Source organism: Eupeodes corollae, chromosome 2 (assembly GCF_945859685.1).
Source record: "Eupeodes corollae chromosome 2, idEupCoro1.1, whole genome shotgun sequence".
Classification (NCBI taxonomy): domain Eukaryota; kingdom Metazoa; phylum Arthropoda; class Insecta; order Diptera; family Syrphidae; genus Eupeodes; species Eupeodes corollae.
Window position 1 is genome coordinate 29,024,192 of NC_079148.1, and position 22,748 is coordinate 29,046,939.

The 22,748-nt window shown below is 31.2% G+C and overlaps 1 protein-coding gene across 16 annotated transcripts in view; it reads left to right on the forward strand.

Annotated features, from left to right (window-relative positions):
* Nucleotides 1-22,748, forward strand: part of LOC129944690 (serine/threonine-protein kinase tousled-like 1-B) — a 251,720-nt gene that overhangs the window by 215,281 nt on the left and 13,691 nt on the right. The window contains exon 1 of one of the 16 annotated variants that reach the window (XM_056054310.1): nucleotides 15,116-15,589. The exons of 13 other annotated variants lie outside the window; for them this stretch is intronic. In XM_056054310.1, the coding sequence (XP_055910285.1) occupies nucleotides 15,587-15,589 (3 nt within the window). In that variant the 5' untranslated portion in view covers nucleotides 15,116-15,586. Of the gene's footprint in view, nucleotides 1-15,115; nucleotides 15,590-19,697; nucleotides 19,822-22,270; nucleotides 22,389-22,748 lie in introns of those variants that run through there. 2 more of the 16 variants (XM_056054314.1, XM_056054312.1) reach the window with 2 other exon arrangements.

Here is a 22,748-nt window from a genome sequence, read left to right on the forward strand (position 1 = left end):
AGATGAAAACATATTTTGGTCGTAAAATTTTAGACGTGACAAATTTTTTTTTCAGTTTTTTTGATTTATAAAAAAAAACCGTTATGTTGATTTTTTTCAAAAAATATACCTGTTTGGTATCACGTTACAATATATTATATTAAATTTAATTCAAGTCTCTACCGTTTTTGGTTCGTGAGATATTTAGGTTTAACCAAAATGTTCACCTTTTTTTCAAACTGCTATGGTAAAAAAAACCACCCACGCAATTTTCTTGAGAGCCCTTTCTGCATCTTTCTGCCTTATTATCTGTATAACAAAATTTATTTAAAATCGATATCTCTCCTGGTTCTTGAGCTATGGAGGACGAAAAAAACGTCTAAAAATCTCTTATTTCGACTCTAGGGACCCTGAAACGTCGAAAAATGTCAAAATTTTCAATTGGACAAATCGGACCCATTACAATAACTTCCTTTGGGAAGTTAATAAATTGGGTTGCCGCAACAGTCCGTTAAGAACTAGGGCCTAGTGACTTACAACTCCCAACAAAGGTCAGAAATAAGGCTTACAACTCCCAACAAAGGTCAAAGATAAGGCCGAGAAATATTTCGGTCAGGAATCTTTTCTTACATAATTGCCATTGCACTATTTGCTTAGCACTTAATAAATAAACGTCTTTCACATCAATATCTTCAAATTTTGGGAATAAATGATGAGCCCAAGCATTACAAGGGGCGAAACGCATATTTGAACACCATGCTGGTTAATTTGTATAATCATTTTTCATGATTTTAAATTATTTATTAAAATAAAATATTACTATTCATAGCTCTGTAGCACAATCCATAACAGTTGCACTATTCTCATTTTTAACACTTATTCATTGACTTTCCGACACCCAAATGACACAATGCTGCTCGGTAAGGAAGTCTCCGAAGTAAAAATTTGACATGTTGTAGTGAATTTTAATAATTTTGCTGCTTTTATTCCATTTCTGGTAAGACACTTATCAAATGTCAAAAACTGAAAGCTTAAAAATTCACAGTTGAACATACTACTACAAATCAAACCTCTTATTGGAAACCCTTTACATACTTTTAATAATTAAACAATTGTAGGTCCCAACTTTCTTATTAAAATGAATTGAGTGACTTAAGTGAAGTTATTATGACTAAAGTTTACTAAAGTGCTAAAATAACGTTTCAATATACAAATCCGAGAACTATTGAGATTGAATAAGTACAAATAATACACTAATGGCTGAAATGTGGTTTTAATACCCTTCACTTGCTATAATATTTGCCTTGATTTTCTAAAAGGCTTTTGATATTATAACAAGAACAACCATTGCTGCTTACCGCTATTCATATATTGTGATCGTATCTATAGACCCTCATATAAAACATGGTCATGGAGAATAATACCGGTATATTGACTGTTTGACTATAGGGACTATTCACAATCGGTGCATTTAGTCAAAGAGTGATAAGTGAATTCTTTTTTCCTGTTTATTTTCTGTTATATTATATCTATGAATTGTATATACATAAATATATGTATACCTACTTTACTTTAGCCCCAACTCATTTATATTGTCCGTCATTGGGGAGAAAGAATGAGGAGCAATATAGCGGACAGAAAAATTAAAAAAAAAAAAAAAAACAAATAAAAGGCATTCAACATCTATACAACAACTGCAGTCAGCCATTTTTTAATTTTACATATATGAACGTATAACTATATAGATATGTTTGAATATGAATGTATAGGGTAAGTTTTCGATTGAAATAAAGTGCGACATATTTAGTTGCATCGTCGCACTAACTTAAAAAAAAATTTCAAAAGTATCTAGATACATACGTATCTGTTTTATAAAAATCATATCAAGAGGAAAGAGGAAAAGAGGTTGATGGTTGGTGAAAAAAGCAAACAAAGACTAAAAACTCATCTTGAAAAAATGCATAAGAATAAAAAACAGAAAAAAACAAAAAAACGGGAGTAGTATAAAACAAATTAAATTGATACATCATTACGTACATATATACAAAATATACAAAAACAAATAAAAGAAGATATACAGACAATTTTTATTAATTCAGATTTTGCTTTGCATCCATGAAATGATTGCAAGCTTGTAGATAGGTAGATACATGGGTACATCATGAGTAGTAGAAGAAGGAACAAAAAAAACAACCGCAGCCATTTTGATTTTTTTCCGTTATCTTCCATAGATTTGATGATGACATATAAATAAAAAAAAAATATCCATCTATATGTAGGTAGGTACTTGCAAAATGTAGGTACAAAACACTTTTTGTCTATATGTAAATTGTTCAAATAAACATACATACATACCTACATACATGTATATTTTATACAAATGTTAAAATTGAGTTTTATTTTTTTTGTCTTCCTATTTTGCTGCATAAAAAACTTTTTTTTTTCTTATTGCTCTTCTTCTTCTATAGGTTTACGAATATGTATAGATAGATAGATAGATGGATATCTATCTAGTTGTTTTTTCATTTGAGTTTTGTGTATAACCATCGAGCTGTCGTCGCCATTGTATGACTCTCCGTCTATTCCCTATATTGCGCTGCCCCTCCTCCATCTTCTTTTTCTTCTCCAAACGTCCAACCGAGAGCCATAAGAGCCGAGCGAGACCCGACCCAATCTCCCTGCTCCTTCTCCATCCTAACCCAATACTTCATACCATACTTCACTTCTTCGTGTGCCAACTCATTTTTCTGACTTTGCAAAGACACACAAATTCCGTTCAAATCGAACCGAGAAATTCGCTTAAAATCTGCGAAATTGTACATGAAATTCGAAATTCATTCGCTATCGCTGCTGCTGTTGCCACAATGCCACTGCCGGCCGTCGCGTCGCTGTTGTCGCACCGCATCGCATCGCATACGTAATAGGTATGGATAGATAGGTATGTAGGTAGGTAGGTAGACCTGGATATAGGAAGGTAGATACTTATAGCAAGTGATATCTAGATATGTCTGCACAACAAAACCAGCCAGCACCCTGATGATGATGATGACGTTGGTTGGTGTTTCTATCTAAAGCGATATATATCTATTTACATACATACGTTCCTATCTAAGGTGAATTTGTGTGCATAAGTTTATAAGTAAAAACCAAAGCAAAGATATATGGTATTTATGTATATTCTACACGAAACAACAACAACACATTTATTCATTTTGGTATACTAGACTTCTCCGCGAGTCGTGGCATATTTTTACATGAATTTTATTCCTTTTTTTCTATCCATATAGCTACCTATTCAATTCATACCATCATCGCCACAATATCTAAGCAAACGTCAAGCGCTTGACGACAAAAACCAAAACCAACCTACACAGAAGTTGTATAGATACAAATATATCTATGCCTACTTACATATCTACATGCAAACATACATATATCTAGTAGTATTTAAAAAGAAAAATATAATAACAAAAAAACAACAACAACCAAAAAGAAAAAGTATCTAATGGATATTAATATATTTTTGGATTCCAATATTATTGTGGTGCTTTCACGTTGTTGCAGTTATTTAACTGCCAATGACATGGACGGCAACCGACCGACGACGACGACGAAGTTGGGTGTTGTATGAGTTTTTTTCATTCTTTCACAGAGATTTTATTTCTTTTTGTTTCTTTTTAACAAATTCTCTATAACTCCCATGTAGAGCTCTTGTAAAATTGGCGTATAGAAAACAAGCTACTGATACATATATGTAGGTATGTGTATACTTGGGATATGCTGAATATGAATGTCCTTAGTGGTTAACTTTATTTTTGCTAACCCCTTCCCCCTCCATTCCCTATATTGTTAAGGGTGATTTGTTTTTCGTGTTATTACAACACTGTAAAGTAGGCAGTAGAACTGTCAACGGTCATGCGTGCCCAAAACTTTAAATATATCATTTCTTTACCCACCAACCCCCTTATAATAAGTCCTTCTGTAGTAACTGTTTAGCAAATTGACTTTTTGGGTGATATGTTCGCAAAACTTGTTAAATTTGACACTTGACTTGAAGTGACAGTTCTCGGAATGTTAGGTATGTCAAAAATTATTATTAAGAAATAGAACTCATGCTATGGAGCTATAATATTTACAAATGGCGGCCGGCACGTGTCAGTTTTAATTTGACATTTCTTAAATTTACAGATACGTTGATTAAAAATTATTTGCCATTCTTCAAATAAATTAATTTAGCAAAATACTTTATTGTTTGGGCCATTTTTAACGCAAGCTTGTATGATTGTCAGAAGTGCATGTATATAGTCAGATGAAAATTAACCAATGCCAGAAAACACACACAACTTGATGTCAATAATTATTGTGAATCGACCATCTAATTTCTTCTCATATCACTTAATTCGAACTGGCATTAGGTAAAGTAGGGATCCGTTTTCTTGTTTATGAAATTTGCTTATGAAACCTTTTGACAGTTTAATAGTGTTTTTACAATCATGTTTAACATGGAAATTATTGAAGGCAGGCTTTCTGCCCCTCTTTAATGGAAGAAGTAATGTGATTAATTTCAAAACTCCACAAAAAAGTAAACGGACTTTTATTTAATACAAATACAAAAATAAAAATGTGTATACGCCATTGTTATATAATTTCCCTGCTGTAAATTATTTAGTGATTACCCATGTTTTGTTGAAAAATTTATCCATAGTATGGTAGAATTTTACACGAATAACAAAAACAATATCCACAGTATGAATAACACCGATAAAAGTTAGAGTAGATTCTTACTATGGATAGATTTTTGACATTTATACGAGTGTCGAATGGATCTTATGTGATTTCGTTCTCAAATGTTGGTACGATTGATATTGCATTTGTATCTCGATGGCTGTGTTCGTTGAGTAGTTGTGCATTTGGAATCATGTGTTTTCCATTGGGGAAAAAAATCAATCTGTTCCTCTTGATATTATTTAGTTTTGTTAATGAAAATGGACAAACTGTTCTTATTTTGCAAGAGAAAACAATTGAAAAAAAAATCAGTTTTGCTATGTTTCCATCAAAGCTTTATCTTAGTTTAGATTAAACAAATCTTTTTGCAACTGGTGTTTCGACGTTTTCGATGTACGTTTTCGTTGTGTGAAGTGCAAGTGAGATAGTTTGATTCGTTTTAAACAATGAAAAACTGATTAGTTCCGCACATTATAAAAATATGCTACCTACTCCATGTCCATTTTTTTTTGTAATTTGATTAAAACTAAACTATATTTTTTGTACACAAACATGCAAATAAACAGACCATAACGCATTATCTGTAAAACCAACTTTTTCACACAGGTTTTTTTCGCAAATTTTGACTCGACACCGATCCCCGACCGGAATCGAGGTGAATCAAGCTCATTTCAACTCGATTCAGGTATGAAAAGAATATAGGCGAGTTTTAAGCTCGCTTTAACACCAAATGTTAATGTAGTAGTCTACGAACGAACCCCCCTCTTGAAGCACTTGTTAAACGAACTTTTTTTTAAAGAACTTCAATTTCCAGATGTTTTCTTGCCGTTTCTTCTTGAAAATTGTCCATTTTATTAGTTTTAGTCAGTTATTTTTGCTAAGTTAATTTTAACACTTGATTTTCACAAAACTTTCTTCTATTTGTGTGTTTTTTTTATTATTATTCTGACAGATCAAATTCAGATTTACAAACATATGGATGAAGTCTGCAGTTCTGGGTGGATACGAAACCACCAAATAAGACATCATAGAAATCAGTGTAATCGTTCTTGAGCTATTAAAACAAATATTAATTAAATGGAAACATACGGTTTATTGGTTTTATGAACGGTTTTTTTAAATACATAATTCCATTTATTACAAAACAAAGATTCACCGAGAGAGAGTAGAGATCATAGATATGAAAAATACTTTTTTCTTCTATTTTTTTTTTGTTAAATTGGAGAATGTGCTGAGAGCACCTACATACATCATATCATCATATATGTATGTATATGTATCTGAATAACCTTCGAGTACATAGAATTGTTTGTATGCAGCTCCGGGATGCATTTCGCGGTGCACATCATCGCATCACATAAATACACTATAAACATCCCCCTGGAATATAGCATAGCAACCCACTTTATATGTTTGGCCCCCATTGTATAAGCTGCATATAGTGTCCTGTGTAAAAAAAAAATTAATAAAAAAGTGGTTTTCTGCAGATCTCTGCAGATAAAAAATTCTTTGTTCTGATGCCTATATCTACAAAAAACCTCTGCCGCTCCGCAGTTCTGACGTCGTCGTCGACATCGTCTACTTTTACTGCCTTGATAAAATACTGCAGCTTATTTCATAGAATATTGATGTGTAACTTTGTGTTTTATAACTTTTCTTTTTTTTTTTGTGTTTTCCCTCCTCTGATGTTCATTCTTCATCTCAATATTTAATCATAAAGGGTTTTTATTGGCTTATCACAAAAAAATGCGTTTTAAGGGCTTAGTAGAGTAGAAGAATTAAGCAATCAAGAATCGGTCAAAATTCTAAACTCAAGGTTCGCTTTGAACAATTCAAACGGTCCATTCCTGAATGCGTTATTTTCCCTTGATTCTTTAATTTCTTCACTGTACAGATGTGCACGCCATTTTCCTTATCAATCCTCCATACTTCAGTTTTGACACTTAAGCTGTCACATTGAGCTTGTTTGGGTTGGCAAACACACCCATTATTAAAAAACAGTATCATTAAATTATGTTCCTTTTTACATAGAGACTCTATTTTCATATATTTTTTCAAAATCTAATAGTTGGAATATAATAAAACAAAACCTGAAGAGAACTGTCAAAATACATTCCTATGTACCATCTTTTTGATCTTTGCATTTATATTTCACACATTGTGAGCTTTAATCAAGCAAGTTACGCGATGGTAAAAATACAAAACTCCACAAACCACCACAACTTTTTTGTTTTCTTACAACCACTACAGTACCTATTTGAAGAATTCATAGTTCTTATGCGTTCTGTTTTTAAGCCAAATAGGAAAAATACAGGTTTGCTAAGAGACGTTTAAAATACAAAAATGGAATTTTGTTCTATCTAAATGAAGTACAAAAAAGATAGACACAACATTCCATTGTATCATGTACAATTAAGTTTAATTATTTTGCGATGGGTTAAATTTGATTTTCTTGCTGTCAAAATGTTGTGAATTTTAGGACTGTTCCCTTACTCTGGATCTCTGTTCTATAAATTCTTATCCCAAGTTCTGTTAAAATAATTTTTCAACATGAAATTGCAAGAACAAGAAATCCCAGATATTCAGAATCAAAAAATAAACCTTTCTTTTCTGCTTTCATACCAAGTGACGTTCAAACAAAAACTGTCAAATTAGAATGAAATCATTCAGTGCAATATACGGGTATAGATTCATTTGATTATTTGTAGAATTGTTCTGGCCTTGGTTCTGCTTTTATAACAAAAATCAAGTTCAAGTCCACAAAAACAATTTTCTTCACAATTTAAATTCATTTATTTTACTGCAACAATAAAATCTAGTACTTTCTTGTCTTTAAAACCTCAAACTTAAGTCAACAAAGCATCAAGATTTCCAAATCATTTAATTTGAATGATTAATGTTTGGATTAAATTGAATTCTGATTGCTTATTTAATTTATTAGAAATAATTAAATTCTCTTCTAAGAGTCTCTGAGCTGAGTTAAATAATGTCAAGAACTTTTGATAGCTTCATATTATATGGTATACATTTATATTTATGTTATGTAGGCATATTTTATATAATCAAACAAAATTGATAAATACCTCCTGAATAAATCCATGAGGCATATTATATCCGTAGAAATGTCATAATACCAAAATAGATTATGAATAATTCACAATAATTTATATTATTGTGAGCAAGAATGTGCGACTTTTGTGTGATTTTTGTGGTGGGTGGAAGGAGGTGGCGATGGTGATGATGATGATGAAGGGTGGGTGGGTTGGTATAAGAGAGATGAAGAGGAGGATACATAAGAAGAATTTTATTCATGGTTGGTTCAGGTTATTTTTTTGTTGTTGTTGTTGTCGTTTTGTTTTGCAATTCACTCCAGTTCAGTTATGCCCCACACTGTGAGCTTTATAAAGCTCAAGAGAGTCATCGAGGAAGGATATTTTTTTTTAACTGTTTTTGCTGTAAGGCGAAACGGATGATGTTGCTGTTGTGTGATGTGTTGTGTTATGTTGTGTTGTGTATGATGGGGTGCCGAGGATGCTTTAAAAGTGATGGCAAACAAACCTAAAATTTTCTCCTACCGATTTCGAGAAGAGTCTCTCGCCTAGTTTAGCTAAAAAACAAGTGAAAAAAGAAGAATTTCAACTCAGGAAATTAAAGGGAAAACGTTTTCCCATAGCCATTTCACTTCCGTTGCACCGCCATCGTCATAGCCATCGCCATCATCGTCATAGTTTTCGGGTTACATTTGTGTGTACTGAATGTTGGTGAGGCTTAACTTGGGGTTTGGTGTGGATTTTGAAAGCTGATGGTGGGTGGAGGGTGTAGAGTGTAGAGTGTAGAGTGTAGAGTGTGTAGGGTGGCCAGCTCCAGTTAAATGTGTGAAGGGCAGGGGTTAAAGAGAAAAAGACGAAGGATTGGTTTGAATGTTTATGTGTAAAGCTTACATATTTAGGCGTTAAAGATTTTTCCAACAACTATAGCTGTTGTGGGTCTAGGTATGTAGGTATACCCTCTATATGAGTGAAAAGTAGAAAAGGGATGGAATGTTGTGTATAAAAGTAAGGCCAGAATGATGAGCTGTAGTGGTGTCGTACATTCATTCGTTTTCGTATTGTTTAATTTGGATGGGTTGGGTGAAAGTTGAAATGGGTATAGGATATAGTACCTTCAGTAGAAATATAAAGTCGGATGTTGAAGGTAGTTTGAAAATATCAGTTTTTGGTTAAAGGTTTTGCACTCTCTCCCAAAAAAAAAGTACATAATAAATATAGGCATATGCTCTGCGCTGCTGTTGTGTGATTCTGCTTTTGCATTTGCTTTTGCTTTAGCTTTAGCCTTTGCCTGTGCATGTAGTATATGGGTTGCCTTTTTCTTTTTTCTTCTTTACCTATGTAGGTACATAGAAGGAGCTGCATACATAATTTTAATGCGTTTTCTATTTGAAAGTTAAGAAGAACGAGAAAGAATAGTCGGAACTGCGTTTCGGAGAGATTTATTATAGGGTATAGGTATATAGACCTGCACATTGCACATACATAGAAATACAAAAAAAAGAAGAAAAATCGAATTTCTAAGGAAAATGCAACTGCTGCAGTGACAAAAGTTCGTTGTAAATATGTGGAGAAAGAGCTTTTTCCATTTTGTAAATATTTACCTTCAATCTTACATACAGCTATGGCCAAAATAATAAGAACGGTTACAACGTTTGAATAAAACAACAAAAATAACGCTTTCATTTTAGAGAAGTAAACAACAACTGTTGTAAAATAACTGTTATTTTTATTCTCTTTAGTTATATATATTTTGTATTAATTAAAACAAAGAACAATGCGTTCAGTTGCAATTCATTTGTTCACTGTGCTATATCTGTCTGGCCAAAAAAATAAGAACAATCAAGAAAAAAATTTAAAAGTTTTGCAATTAAGACTTCACATGAAAAAAAATATGTAAGTAACAAAGTTCTATTATTTAATTACTTATAACTAAAATAATTTTATTTTATTGAAAAACGTTATGGGAAAAAATAAGCATTGCTCGGAATCTCAGCGTCAAGCTATTTTGGTGTTGCGTTAGCAGGGTGAGTCAATTCGGAGTATTGCCAGAATACTCAAATGCTCCTCTACAATGGTTTTTCAAGCGTTACAACCAAGAAAAACTATTGAAACTAGAGGTCGCCCATCAAAATTGTCAGAAAAAGACAAAAGGGCCTTGGTAAGAAAAGCTAAGGAAAATCCTTTTATGTCGTCACGTGACCTAACTCATGAGACTGCTGTGGAAATAAGTTCCAGGACAATCCGGAGAGTTTTGCTTGAGGCAAAGTTACCAGCTCGATCACCAAGAAAGGTTCCATTATTAAAACCAGTTCATATAAAGAAGCGCCTGGCCTTTGCCAAAATGTTCCACATGCCCTATGATCCACTGAAAGAAGTTAAACAGTGGCAAAATGTGTTGTGGAGTGACGAAACAAAAATCAACCTCTTTGGAATGGATGGAAAACAGTTTGTTCGTCGCCCAAAAGGTGAAGCGTACAATCCACGATACACCAAGCCGACTGTGAAACATGGAGGTGGAAGTCTGATGATATGGGGTTGTTTTTCTTCGTGGGGAGTAGGCCCAGTGTTTCTCATCGATGGAACAATGACAAAGGAAACTTATGTTGGGATTTTGAGAGACACAATGCTACCATGGGCAGAAGAAAATATGCCCTTAAAGTGGCGATTCCAACAGGATAACGACCCCAAGCACTCAGCAAAATTAACAAAACGATGGTTTGAAGAAAATGAAATTGATGTTTTGCCCTGGCCTTCGCAGTCTCCGGATTTGAATCTCATTGAAAACTTGTGGAACTACCTCAAAATTGAAGTAAGCAAGCGGCATCCATCAAACAAATCCGATTTGTGGAAGTTTGTACAGGAAGTTTGGTATTCAATCCCACCTGAAGTATACCAAAGATTGATAGGCTCTATGAGTCGTCGAATAACCTCTGTCATTTTAAATAAAGGGTTTAAAACTAAGTATTAAGCAACTAAATTAAAAAAAAAATTAAAATTTGTTTTTGAAAATATTAAAACGGTGTATATTTACTATTTTGTCAAAGTGTTCTTATTTTTATGGCCAGGTTTTTTTATATTAAATTAATAACTTTCGGTTGAAAATAATAAATAAATTGATAATTCCCTGTAATAACTGTTGGAATTTAAAGTTAACATAATACTCTATCCTCTCAAAATATAATATACTTATTCGACACAGAACAAACGTAACATCAAATAAAAGTAGCCAATCGTGTTGAGTGTTCTTATTATTTTGGCCATAGCTGTAGATGGAAAATTTTGTGGAAAATGCATTTCAATTTTTATATAAATTCTCTTATATACGTACCTACATAAGATGCGTCTGGAGTTTAGGTTAAGATAAGCAAGTTTTCATTGCAATTTGGGATTTGGAAAAATTAATAATTTTCACAAACCTAAGTCGATTAAAGTATTCAATTAATTTGATTGCTTTTGAAATGTGTATTAAAATTATACAACATTAATTTGATGTTATCTGCTTTTTAGCATGACAAAACTAATTATTATTTAAATTACAAGGTGCAAGCAAATTATGGTCCCTCGAGCTGGATTTTCAGGGTAGGTGTGGCTTGTGCGCCGACAAAAATCAGCTATAAATATGTAACGTGAAAGCAATTTCTGTTAACGAAAAGAAACTGATCTGTGACAAAGCCACCTTTATAAAAACAAACAACTAAAGGCCTTTTTTATATTTTGGTAAAATAAAATATCTATAAATATAATTCTTCTCCTTTATTCGTGTGAGCATTATGTATCCCCTTATCATTCTTAAAAATGTCACAGATAAGTTGAAGTGTTTTTATACGAAAAATTCAATTATACCTTTGATTGATCTTAGACAATGACAGCTAACAAACTAAAAACATGTTAATTTTTTTTTTATTAAAAGACCATAAATAATTTTATATATATTCAAATAAAATAAAATAAAAATGTATTTCTTGTAACTTGGAAGCACTCAAATTGACAGATGTGCTTATTGCAACTCAAATGACAGCTTCATATAATTATCTTTCAGCCATTTTGAAATTTAACGGTGAAATTTCTTTGATGAGACAATGGTCAAACAATTAAACAGGGAAAGAAAATTTTAAAACAGAAACCAACAATTCAACATGGCTGACAAAACAACAAATACCACATAGACAAAAAAAAACATCTAAAAAGAGTACCATAAATCTATACTATATGGTCACCCCCGCTGAAAATGATGCCCGTTTCCATCGAACGTAGGAAAAAATGCAATTGTCTCGGGTGTGGTTCAGTGATGCTTTCTCACCTCTTTTTTGTTTCTAGTTTCTTCACATTTTTTTTTTTTTATTTTCCCTCTTTTTAATGGTTTGTCTGATGATGATGCTGGCCAAACCATCACTACTATAAAAAATATATTCTTCACTTCAATGTTTTCTCTTGCATTTATCTGCTCGCTTTATTGCAATGATAGCTTTTTTTCTATATAAATACTTATATCTCTTTTCAATAATGGCGAAATTGTATGGTGTAAATGGGATAAGAAGTGTATAATAAAAAATGTATACACACATATTAATCACATATTTATATAGAAGACAAAAATCTACTTGATCATAGACATAGAGGGAGCTACAAACTTTAGCGCCTTTCACTAGCCTTGTGAATAGATTACGCTTTGAACATCGCTTCAATACCTTTGTCAAATACACTCTCCTGAAAAATGCAATATACTTAACGAAACTCAAAAGTCATCTTAAACGACGTTCCTCACCAAGCACGTATAAAGTCATATATGACATTAGACTTGACAGTTTCGTTAACTATCGTTAAATTATGAAAAAAAATTGTAACTTAAGTCTAAAACCAAATTTGTAGACTTTATCATTAAATTCTGATGACTCTATTCGTTTTGACATAAGAAGTTCGAAACAACTAATTTCAACTTGACGAGGATATTGTATTGCTTAAGTTTAGCACAACTAGTACTCCTGGCATTATGGTTAGTACGTTGGATTGTCATGCGAGAGGTCTTGGGTTCGATCCCTGTCTGTCCCACCTAAAGTTTTACTCACGGTTTCGGCATATAAACTGTAGGTCCCCTCCATTCCTGCAATTAGGTACTAGCACACAGGAATGGTTGAGAGTTGTAAGTCACTAGACCTTGGTTCTCTACGGACTGTTGCGCCACCTAGTTTATTTATTTAAGTTTAGCACAACTAACCAAAGAGACATCTGTTAGAAACATATGTATTAGGCCATCGTTTACAAATTATGAACACTAGAATATATTTAAAACTATCAATTAATGCTATTTTGACGTTTATTTTGGACCTGTTTAGTTCACAAATGTCAAAGTACAATTGACATTTGCGGTTATTTAAAAAAAAAAGCAGCTGCATATTCGCGCCTCTTTCGCCTAATTTTGCTGTCAAATTTACAAAACGGCCCTGTTTAGACACATTAGTGTACAAAATGCATTTAAATATATGCTTTATGTATACGTACTAATATTTACAACTGAACATACATAATTTAAACAAGTATATATCTTTTTTAATTCATTTTTATTTAATAGAACTTTTTTTTTTGTTTGATTGAGGAACTTGAGGGCATTTCCTTTTTTGTTCATTTTATGATGATTGTTTAGTATGTGCTGTTTAAATAGAAATTACACAAACAAAAATTACCAGTGAAAGCACATAATGTAAAAATTTTAATATAAATGAAGTAGGTGTACAATACATACATCGACATCACATTAAATTGAGTGTGGAGATATAAGAAAAAAAAGAGAAAGATAAAGATAAATGCAGTTCAAAATGCATTTTTATAGTTATAATAAAATTAAAAATATAGGATCTTTGTTTTTTTAAAGAACATTCACAATGATTGGTGAGAAAAATTCTTTGGAGTTATCATCACGTCACATGCGCCAAACTTTTTCTCAAAGACGGAAATTCTGTTTTTTAAGTTTAAATTTTACTTGTTTCTATTGGTAAATAGTCTTTATATTATTAAATGTTTAAATCATCATGTAGAATTTCTTTAATTCTTGTCAAAAATGAGATACTCATAGTAAGATCGATGTGAACACCGCTTTAAGGTACTCCCTGTTATAAATGGATCTGTTTGTTTTCTTGTGACTTTGAAATATTTTGTTTTTAAATCTAATCAATCTACACAAAATCATTTACATTTTTTACTGCACTTTCTCTCTTCTTTGAAATTCTTGTATTATGTCTAAAAATGACTTTGATACCAAATATTTGACCTTTAAAATAATAATCAAGTCTTGTTTCCTGATGAAAACATACCCCATAGAGACGTCAATTGTTGCCATCACAAACATCAAAAATGAAAATATTACCATATTAACCTTTGCTAAATTATTATGTCATATCTACATATTTGACTTTTGAGCTTTTTTTTCAATTTAAAATAAACAAAAACCAACAACAAACAAAAAATTGAGAACTCTTTAAATCGATTATTATTTACATACTGTTTGTATGTACATATGTAGATATGACTCGTCCACCCCTCACAGCTAAAATACAGTTAACTCAAATTAAAAAAAACTATTCTATATTCACACAAATACAATGGAGATAATTTGTATACTTATGCATTTGAACAGACCTACCTTGTCTTTCAAAGACAAGACAAATTTCTACACAAAAAACAAGCTCTATTATATTTTCATTTCATCATAACTATAAAAACGCCATATTTTTCTAATAATAAACTATTTGGATCTGTTCGATTTGTTGCTTACATAAAATGATAATTCACAATATAAAAATTGAGAAGGAAGCGCTATTATTATTTAGAGATATCTACAATAATATGATTTAAGTTATTTAAACTAAAATCAACAAAAGCACTGTCATCGGCATCGGTGTAGCGGTGTCAGTGGCAGTGGCGGCCATGTTTATTTTATTTCAATTTATTTATTGTTGCCTTTTGTTTTTTTAATGAGAAATGAGAACCAACAGAACAGAACAGAGTGTGAAGTTAAAGGACTCTACTTGCAGTTCAGTGTCAAGTCAAGTAAATTAAATGAACTGTAAGTACGAGACGAGTAAATCATCATCATCCACATGAACACCATCGTTTCGCCATCGTTGTCATAACACCACTGAACGAAAGCGAATGCTCGAATTTAAATTAACGAAAAAAAGCTAAATGACTTTGTAATGGTGGTTTCGTTTTATTTTTATTTTTCTTCTCCTGATTGTTTTTTTTTGCTTTTTTTTAATAAATAAATAGTACATTCATTATAAATATAGCAAACAAGTTGAGTACAAGGGGAGTCAGAGTAACGAACACAAAAAATTAAACAACTAGTAATATCGAAGCAGCTGTCACAAGAGCGAAACGGTGTGAACGCGCATAATAAATAAAATAAGACCACAAAAACGGAGGAGAAAATTCGCAATACAAAAAAATACTCAACAACAAAAAAAAAATTAAAAACAAATTCCTTCAACATTTTCGCGTTGCCGGTGGATTACTTGTATAATTATATATCTATGGCAATAGTTGTTGTACCTATATGTACATATAAATCATTTTTAAAGTGTCTAATTTTGGAAATGCAAATCACAAATTAGTTGTTGACTAATCACCGAGTTCGCGAAGACCGACCGACGATGATCGACCGAACCTATTGACAGTTTATTTTTCGTTAAATTAGAAATCAGATAACGCCTTGAAAGTTTCATTAAACAATAATACAAAAAAAGAACAAAATAATGTGCTGAATACTTATTGGAGTCAGAAAATTTAAAAAAGTTGAATAGTATCTTAATTTTGAAGTTATTTATAAAACTACATAAATGGTATGTATTTCTTTTTTTTTGATTGGTTCTAAAATTAAACTTAAAATATATTATGCGTAGTTTTTAATTGTTACAAAAATATCTACACGATAAGCGACTTGGTTCATTTTATTTTCTTAATTTTTTATTTCGGTTCTCTTTACCATGTCTGTTGTGCACTTAAATATTATAATATATGCATAGCGTATGCATTAAGCATGAACGAGGCTATCGTGATCGATAACAGCACTGCCAGTAGGGGCCGGTATTGTATAGGTTTATATAAATATGAACAAACAAGTTTAAATTTTTTATCAAGGTTATAGAAATGTTGAGGTTGAGACTTTATTCTTGTTTAAAAAATTTGATTAACAGCAAAGCAACAAAAAAAAAAAACAACTGATAAATACATAATTTTTATTGAAAATTCTAAATTATTTGTTGGTTTGATTTAATGATAAGAGTATCTTAATAAGTTGTTGTGATTTTTGGCTGCCTGAACGTATTTACGAGTATCTTAATATGACTTTAGTCACTTTGACCTTAAAAATGTAAAACACTGTTGGCAAAAGATTTGTGGTTGGTAGTAATTCAATACAACTTTCATATTCTAGCCAGGGTATGAATAATGAACAAAGCGATCAGCGAAGTCTGACTACTTACATTCTTATGTCATAATTGATCAAACATATAAATGTCATACTGACAGCTGTCGCTTTAAACTAATCTAGTTAATCTTTTAATAACCATATAAGGTTATATCAGTTTTAATAGTTAATGGAATTTTTCACTTTTTAAAATTTCTTCTCAAATATCTATTATTTTGGATCCAGATTATAGTTTTTGAGACGAATATGACAAAAACACTGACATTATTTTTTCTCGTACAAAACATAGTGTAAATGATTTGTCAGAAGAAATTTTATTAAAACTTTAAACATAATTGTAGTTCAAAGCTAGCATGAGCTTACAATAGATTTGTTTATGTATCCTAATGGAGTCTTAACCTACCCCAATAAATTCAGCGTATTCTACGCGCACAATGTCACCTGTCATCTTCTTCTCTCATATTAAGTGTTAACTATCATCTGTCAATAAATTTTAGCTTGATCTACTCAATTATTCTTTTAGTGTGCAATTTTAATTCAAATACATGATAAATAATTCTTGTTGCATTCGTATCCATGTGTGAGAAATATTATGAAAAAGGTAATTCATCTCCTGATTTAGTATATTCACGTTCTTAGAAGTTTTAGAAACATTTATTTTCATATGAAACTACGTGGTCATTCATCATAAATAAATAAATTGGGTGGCGCAACAGTCCGTTTGAGAACTAGGGCCTAGTGACTGACAGCTGTCAACCATTCCTGTGTGCGAGTACTGTTGTCAGGGATGGAAGGGACCTACAGTTTTTAAGCCTAACCCGAACGGCAGCCATTTCTGTGTGCGAGTACTGTTGTCAGGGATGGAAGGGACCTACAGTTTTTAAGCCTAATCCGAACAGCAAAACTTAAGAAAGCACTTTTCATGACAAGAAATACTCTTGGAGAATTTGTCAATTCCTCGCAAGAGGCAGTAACCGTGAAAAAAACTTTAGGTGGCATAAGCAGGGATCGAACCCAAGACCTCTCGCATGACAGTCCAACACACTAACCATCATGTCACGGATGCTACTGGTCATTCATCATATTTAACCTAAAATTGTTAAAATTTATTCGCAATTCATTTGGTCCTTCGAGCCGGATTTGTAATATACATACCTTAAATAACCTAATCAGAATTTATGGTTAAGAAGTAAATATGAAAAAAGAAGTCAATGTAAAGTATTTTTGTATTAATTTACAAGAAATTAGTGATCTATTATATTAAATCCTCCAGCCTATAAAAGCAAGAATAATTATATTGTATGAAAATAAATTTCTCAAGAGTATAATATGAGCATAAAGATAAGGTCTTAGAATTATACACCTAAAAAACTATCAAAGATAAAAGTCATTTGTATTATTCGCCTACTGCTATTGACCTTTCCAGAAATAAATGCATTCACTTCCAACGTTGAAGAAATAAAAACAAACAAAAACTAAACAAAAACTAATAAAATTCTCCATATTACAAAATTACCTTCAGAAAAACAAATTTTATTTGAATGTGTGTGTATACTTTTTTATGTGTGGTGAGCTGTAAATTTTATACCTATTCAAGCCCATAAAATATAAATAAATCAACTTGAGTTTTATTTAAAATTAAAAAAAAACACACACACATTTTTTGTTCAATTGAAAACACTTCACATGGCAACGCTATTCCTGTTGCCTATTTCCGCCGCTTTCGCTGCCCCTAAATCGTCGCTACTATAACACTCGTAGGTATACCAAAAATAATCGCGCAGCCACCTTCATTGCTCCCTTTTCCTTTTCATACCCCTTCAAAAAAATGTTGCGCATACAATGCATTCTGCTTTTGAATTTCTGTTTTTATTATTATTTTATTTTGTGTTCAGTTCTTCTTTTGATACTGACAAATTGTAATTGGGTAGGTACCTATTTTTCTACTTGTAAGCGAACACAGTTTACTATAAAAAATACAAAAAATAATAATAACAATAAACTTCGCGTTGCTATAATTGTATACTTTTATGGTATGCATAAGTAGGTATATAAATCGACTCGAAATATGTACATAATTCTGAATATCTTTAGTTTTTTTTTATTTGTGACTTAATAAATTTGTATCTACGTTTCGTTATCCGTTACTCTGGGATTTGAATATTGGATTATATTCTCATTTGTTTCACTATAAAAAGGTATCTATATCTACATTACTTGTACCCCACTTCTAAATATTGATTTGTTGGCAACTTGCTAACAAGAATTAATTAATTTGTTGTTTTGTGTTTCTTTCTTCTTTTTTTGCACACAATACACATATTTTTCATTTATCATTTTAATTTAAAATGTGTTTACCTACCTACTTGAAATTTTTACTGAACATTTAATAATATATAAATAAAAGATCACAAACGAGAGATGTAATCGGGGTCTAATCAGAGGAAATCTGACAAGGTCACAATCAAATTATTGTATTATTATTGTTTGAAATTTTCATTTTATTTATAAAATATTTCTGCCAAGAAAACAAATCATTTGTATAAATTAGTAAATTGAGTAAATGTTTACTCATTTTGTCACTCTATTTTATCGTGATGTTCACGAAACTGAAAAAAAGTTTATTTACAAATTATAATTAAAAATTTCACTACAATTTTTGTTTGAATAGCTATCTATTAGGTAATCTACGCTGCTTTCCTTATCTTCAGATAATTCACTTTGGAATTGAAATTAATAAACAAAAAAAAGTTAACACAGTTTCATCGGATCAATATGATCTTGTCATTTCACAATAAATTTGACGTTGAACGTCATTTGCTAGTTTTTGAAATTTTTATAGTGTGAAAGTTTACATTCGATTTGTTTTACTTTTGTTCATTTTTCTCAGAAACATAAAAACAGCACTCTCCTATAACCGCATAATTGAAGATAATTTAATAAATATTTTGTGTTCATTCACCACATTCGTTAAGTTTTGCTAAAATATAAAATCATGTCATCAACAAACGTCATAAAAGTACTTTACATTCTTATTTTCTTATCGACTATCTCTTATTTTGGCTAAGTGACGTTTAACGAAATAAAAAAAAAACTATGAACACTCACCATACGAATATCTTCTGTCACATTGACCTAGCAACGAGTGAGTCGAGACATTCATACATATACTTACCTACAAAATAAATTAATACAACGCAAAAATCGTACATATTGTCATAATTTTAGAGAAGAGTTAACTTATAAATAAAGCTTCTGGTTATTTTCTATTTTGTCAAAAAAAAAAAAAAAAAAATAGAAACAATTCTTTAAGACGAACGCAATAATAACAAAAAACTAAATGGGTACATTTGTGTGTATGTTTGTAGTATATGATGTGTATATTAAAAACAATAAGAGAAATGAGAATAATATTTATGAGTTGCGGAATTATATATTTAGTGATGTTTGTGTGTAGTTTGAGAGCTAAAAACAAAAAAACTTAACGAATTGCGTTCTTGTGTGTCAAGGTTTAAACAAAATTCAGTGCCATAACGGACTGTCATCGCCGTATTTTAACATTGATTTCTTCACAGATAAAGTGACTTGTTTGGTTCTTGATCGATTTTACCTTTAAAATCAAATATCTGATTTTAATTTAACAAAGTAAGTTGTATGTTTTTGTTTACACTATGTACTACACAGATTTCAACATGTAAATGTATAAATAACTTTAATATATCTCGTGAACTGTCAAAATCGCCGAACAATAAGTTTTTTAAGTTACCTATCAAAAACTTAATTTTACCTATGAAGCCTTGGTCTAAAGTAATTCACGATAAAACACCAAACTTTTTACAGAACTCTTTTTTTAAAAGTATATGTCTTTTTCAGCATATTTTCGACAAATGAAGAAATATCTTACATTTGTACATGTGAATGAACACTGTCAAATTCTTTGAAAATGAACCTTGGCCTATTTACAATAACTGTTTCCTTTTCGATTTTTTTTTTAAATATATAAATAGACATTTTGTATTTAAGTATTATTTCCTCATTCTTGTGAGGCTTAATTTTTTGAAAAACCCAACGCTTTCAATCTTAAAGAATATTTCACAAAAGATATTCACTATGTGATTTTTTTGTCAAGTTTGACCTTTTTTTAGTTCTCAATATTAAATACATGTTGCGTGTTGCATGACTTCTTTAAAACAAGTTCAAACAAACAAAAACCAGATAAAAACCGTTACTCCAAACTGTCAAAATCCTCGAAGGTTAAATATGACCTATTCACAATATATTTTGTTTTTAAGAATTTGTTTAATTAACAGTGCTTATTTAGTTTTGTAAGAACAGCCCTAAAATGTGTATCATCAATTTATTATTAACATTATAATTTGCTGCGATCTTATTGTAGATGATATTTATTCATGAATGGTTCACAATAAGCCTCATATGCAAATTAAAACTTTATATTGGCTAGTTGTGTTCTTATATAAAGTTCCTATAAACTTAATACTTTTCTAATGTATGTATTGTATGTGTTTTTCAATTTTAAGTAGTTTTATTTGAGAACCTACCTATCTATTAACCAAGTTAAGTATAAAGCTTTTAAAAGTAAAACTAATTTAACTGAAAATTAATCAAGAGTTTCTGCAGCTGTTACAGGTTGTACAGTTATATATATACATACATGTATGTATGTAGGTGCACTTGTAGAATGAAAAAAAAGGAAACGTGACATATAAGTAAATAAGTAGGTAATCATCTAAAAAGAAAAACGTAGATAATTAAACCTACCTATTCGTAGGTATACAAATTTTATAAGGTACAGAATTTTATTAATTTCATGTTCTCTATTTATCTTTATCAAACAAATATAGATATTTTTTTTTGTTGTTCTTTTTCACTTATCAGTTCGTCTCTTTTTATATACATTTTATACTTTGCTTGCCTATTTTGTATGTAGTTACAAACAAATGTTTTTTTTTGTCTACTCTTTTCTATTCGTTCTTTGTGCTTAAAAGAAGAAAACATAAAAAAACTGCAATGAGCCGTTGTAAATATGCTGCCGAGATTTCAAGTATATGTAGGTACATATACCCACTTTAAAAATTGCCTTTGTGCCTACATAGAAAATGTTGGCGGACGGAATAATGCGAAACCCGGCATTGCCCATAGAGTTTATTAACCCCACACAAACAGCGATATCCATGTACATACATACCTACTTGTCTACCTCTCTACCTTTTGCAGACCTACAAACTCTATGCAGTGCATACGAACAAAAAGTACATTTCTCCATTTTGTCTTGTATAGATTTTCTTTTTTTGTTTTTGCAGATTTTTCGTTCTTCTTAAATATATTTTAATCTAAAGACGAAAAAAAAATCAAAATGACTGCCTTAACTTGCAATTTGCAATTGACAGAACTATAATCAACTGTCATTATAAGTCGCCATATTGTTTTCTCTCCCACATTATTTGAATCTAAAGAGATACGAATAGGTACCTATCTAAAGTTTACTAATTTTCTTTTTTAAATAAAAGCAACACAAAATAAACGTTAAATGTTCGCTTAATAGACGACCGACCGACAAGCGCTAGTTATCACAATATTTACCTAGTGACGTCACACAATCAAACACACGACATGTTTGTATCACCAAACCTAAAAAGAAACACATATGTACATATATCTACCTAACTACCTTTCAAGTCTCAACTCAACTTAACTCAACTCAACTTAACTTAAAGCGACGAGCTATCGGTCGGTATCGGTATCACTTTTTTCCACACACTCCAGACCCCAGACTCCAAAAGCCCCAGTCCTAGTCCATACGCTCCACTCCAATATCTAACTAACCAGCCGATGCAGAAAGTGTATCGGTATGAGATAATAAACTGGTTGAACTTGTTCCAATCCAACCCTGCGCTTCCCCTTAACCCAAACAAAAACAGCAGCCAGCAGCGCAGAGGGTGAAGAGGAGGAAATTTTACAAATGAACACACGAAAAAAAAAAATAAAATAATAAAGCAGAGAGCACGATAAAATAAAGAAAAATTTGAATTCGACAGGAAAATGGAGAATTCAATTGTTGTTCTCACATAGTTGCATTTTGTATTTTCCTTAGAGTACAAGAATTTTAACTTGCGCAGTATAGACCTTGCCAAACCTACATAGTTTCAGAAACAAGAAAAATAGGCATAATTTGTTATAACTTAGTGGACAAGGTATGTGTTATCATTTTCTTTCTTATTTTTGGTAATTTAATTGAAAAATTAAGTATTTTGGAAGCACTTACTCCTACGAACTTATTCACAATAGGTGACGTTTTAAAAAGTGTCAAACAGGAAGTTTAATAACAGTTATTAAAAGTAATTGCAACCTATTCAATCGGCTTACCTACATATTGTGATTTGTGCATAAATGTCAATAAAGTGTAAAATGACATGTGAACTTGATAAGTTCACAGTAGGTAATTAATTTTTAATGGACAGTCAATTTGGGCCCATGTTACATTGTGTGCAGTTGCAGTACTGCATCCTACAGAAATCTCATGTTTTTGCTCCAATAATTCCATCTTTATTTTT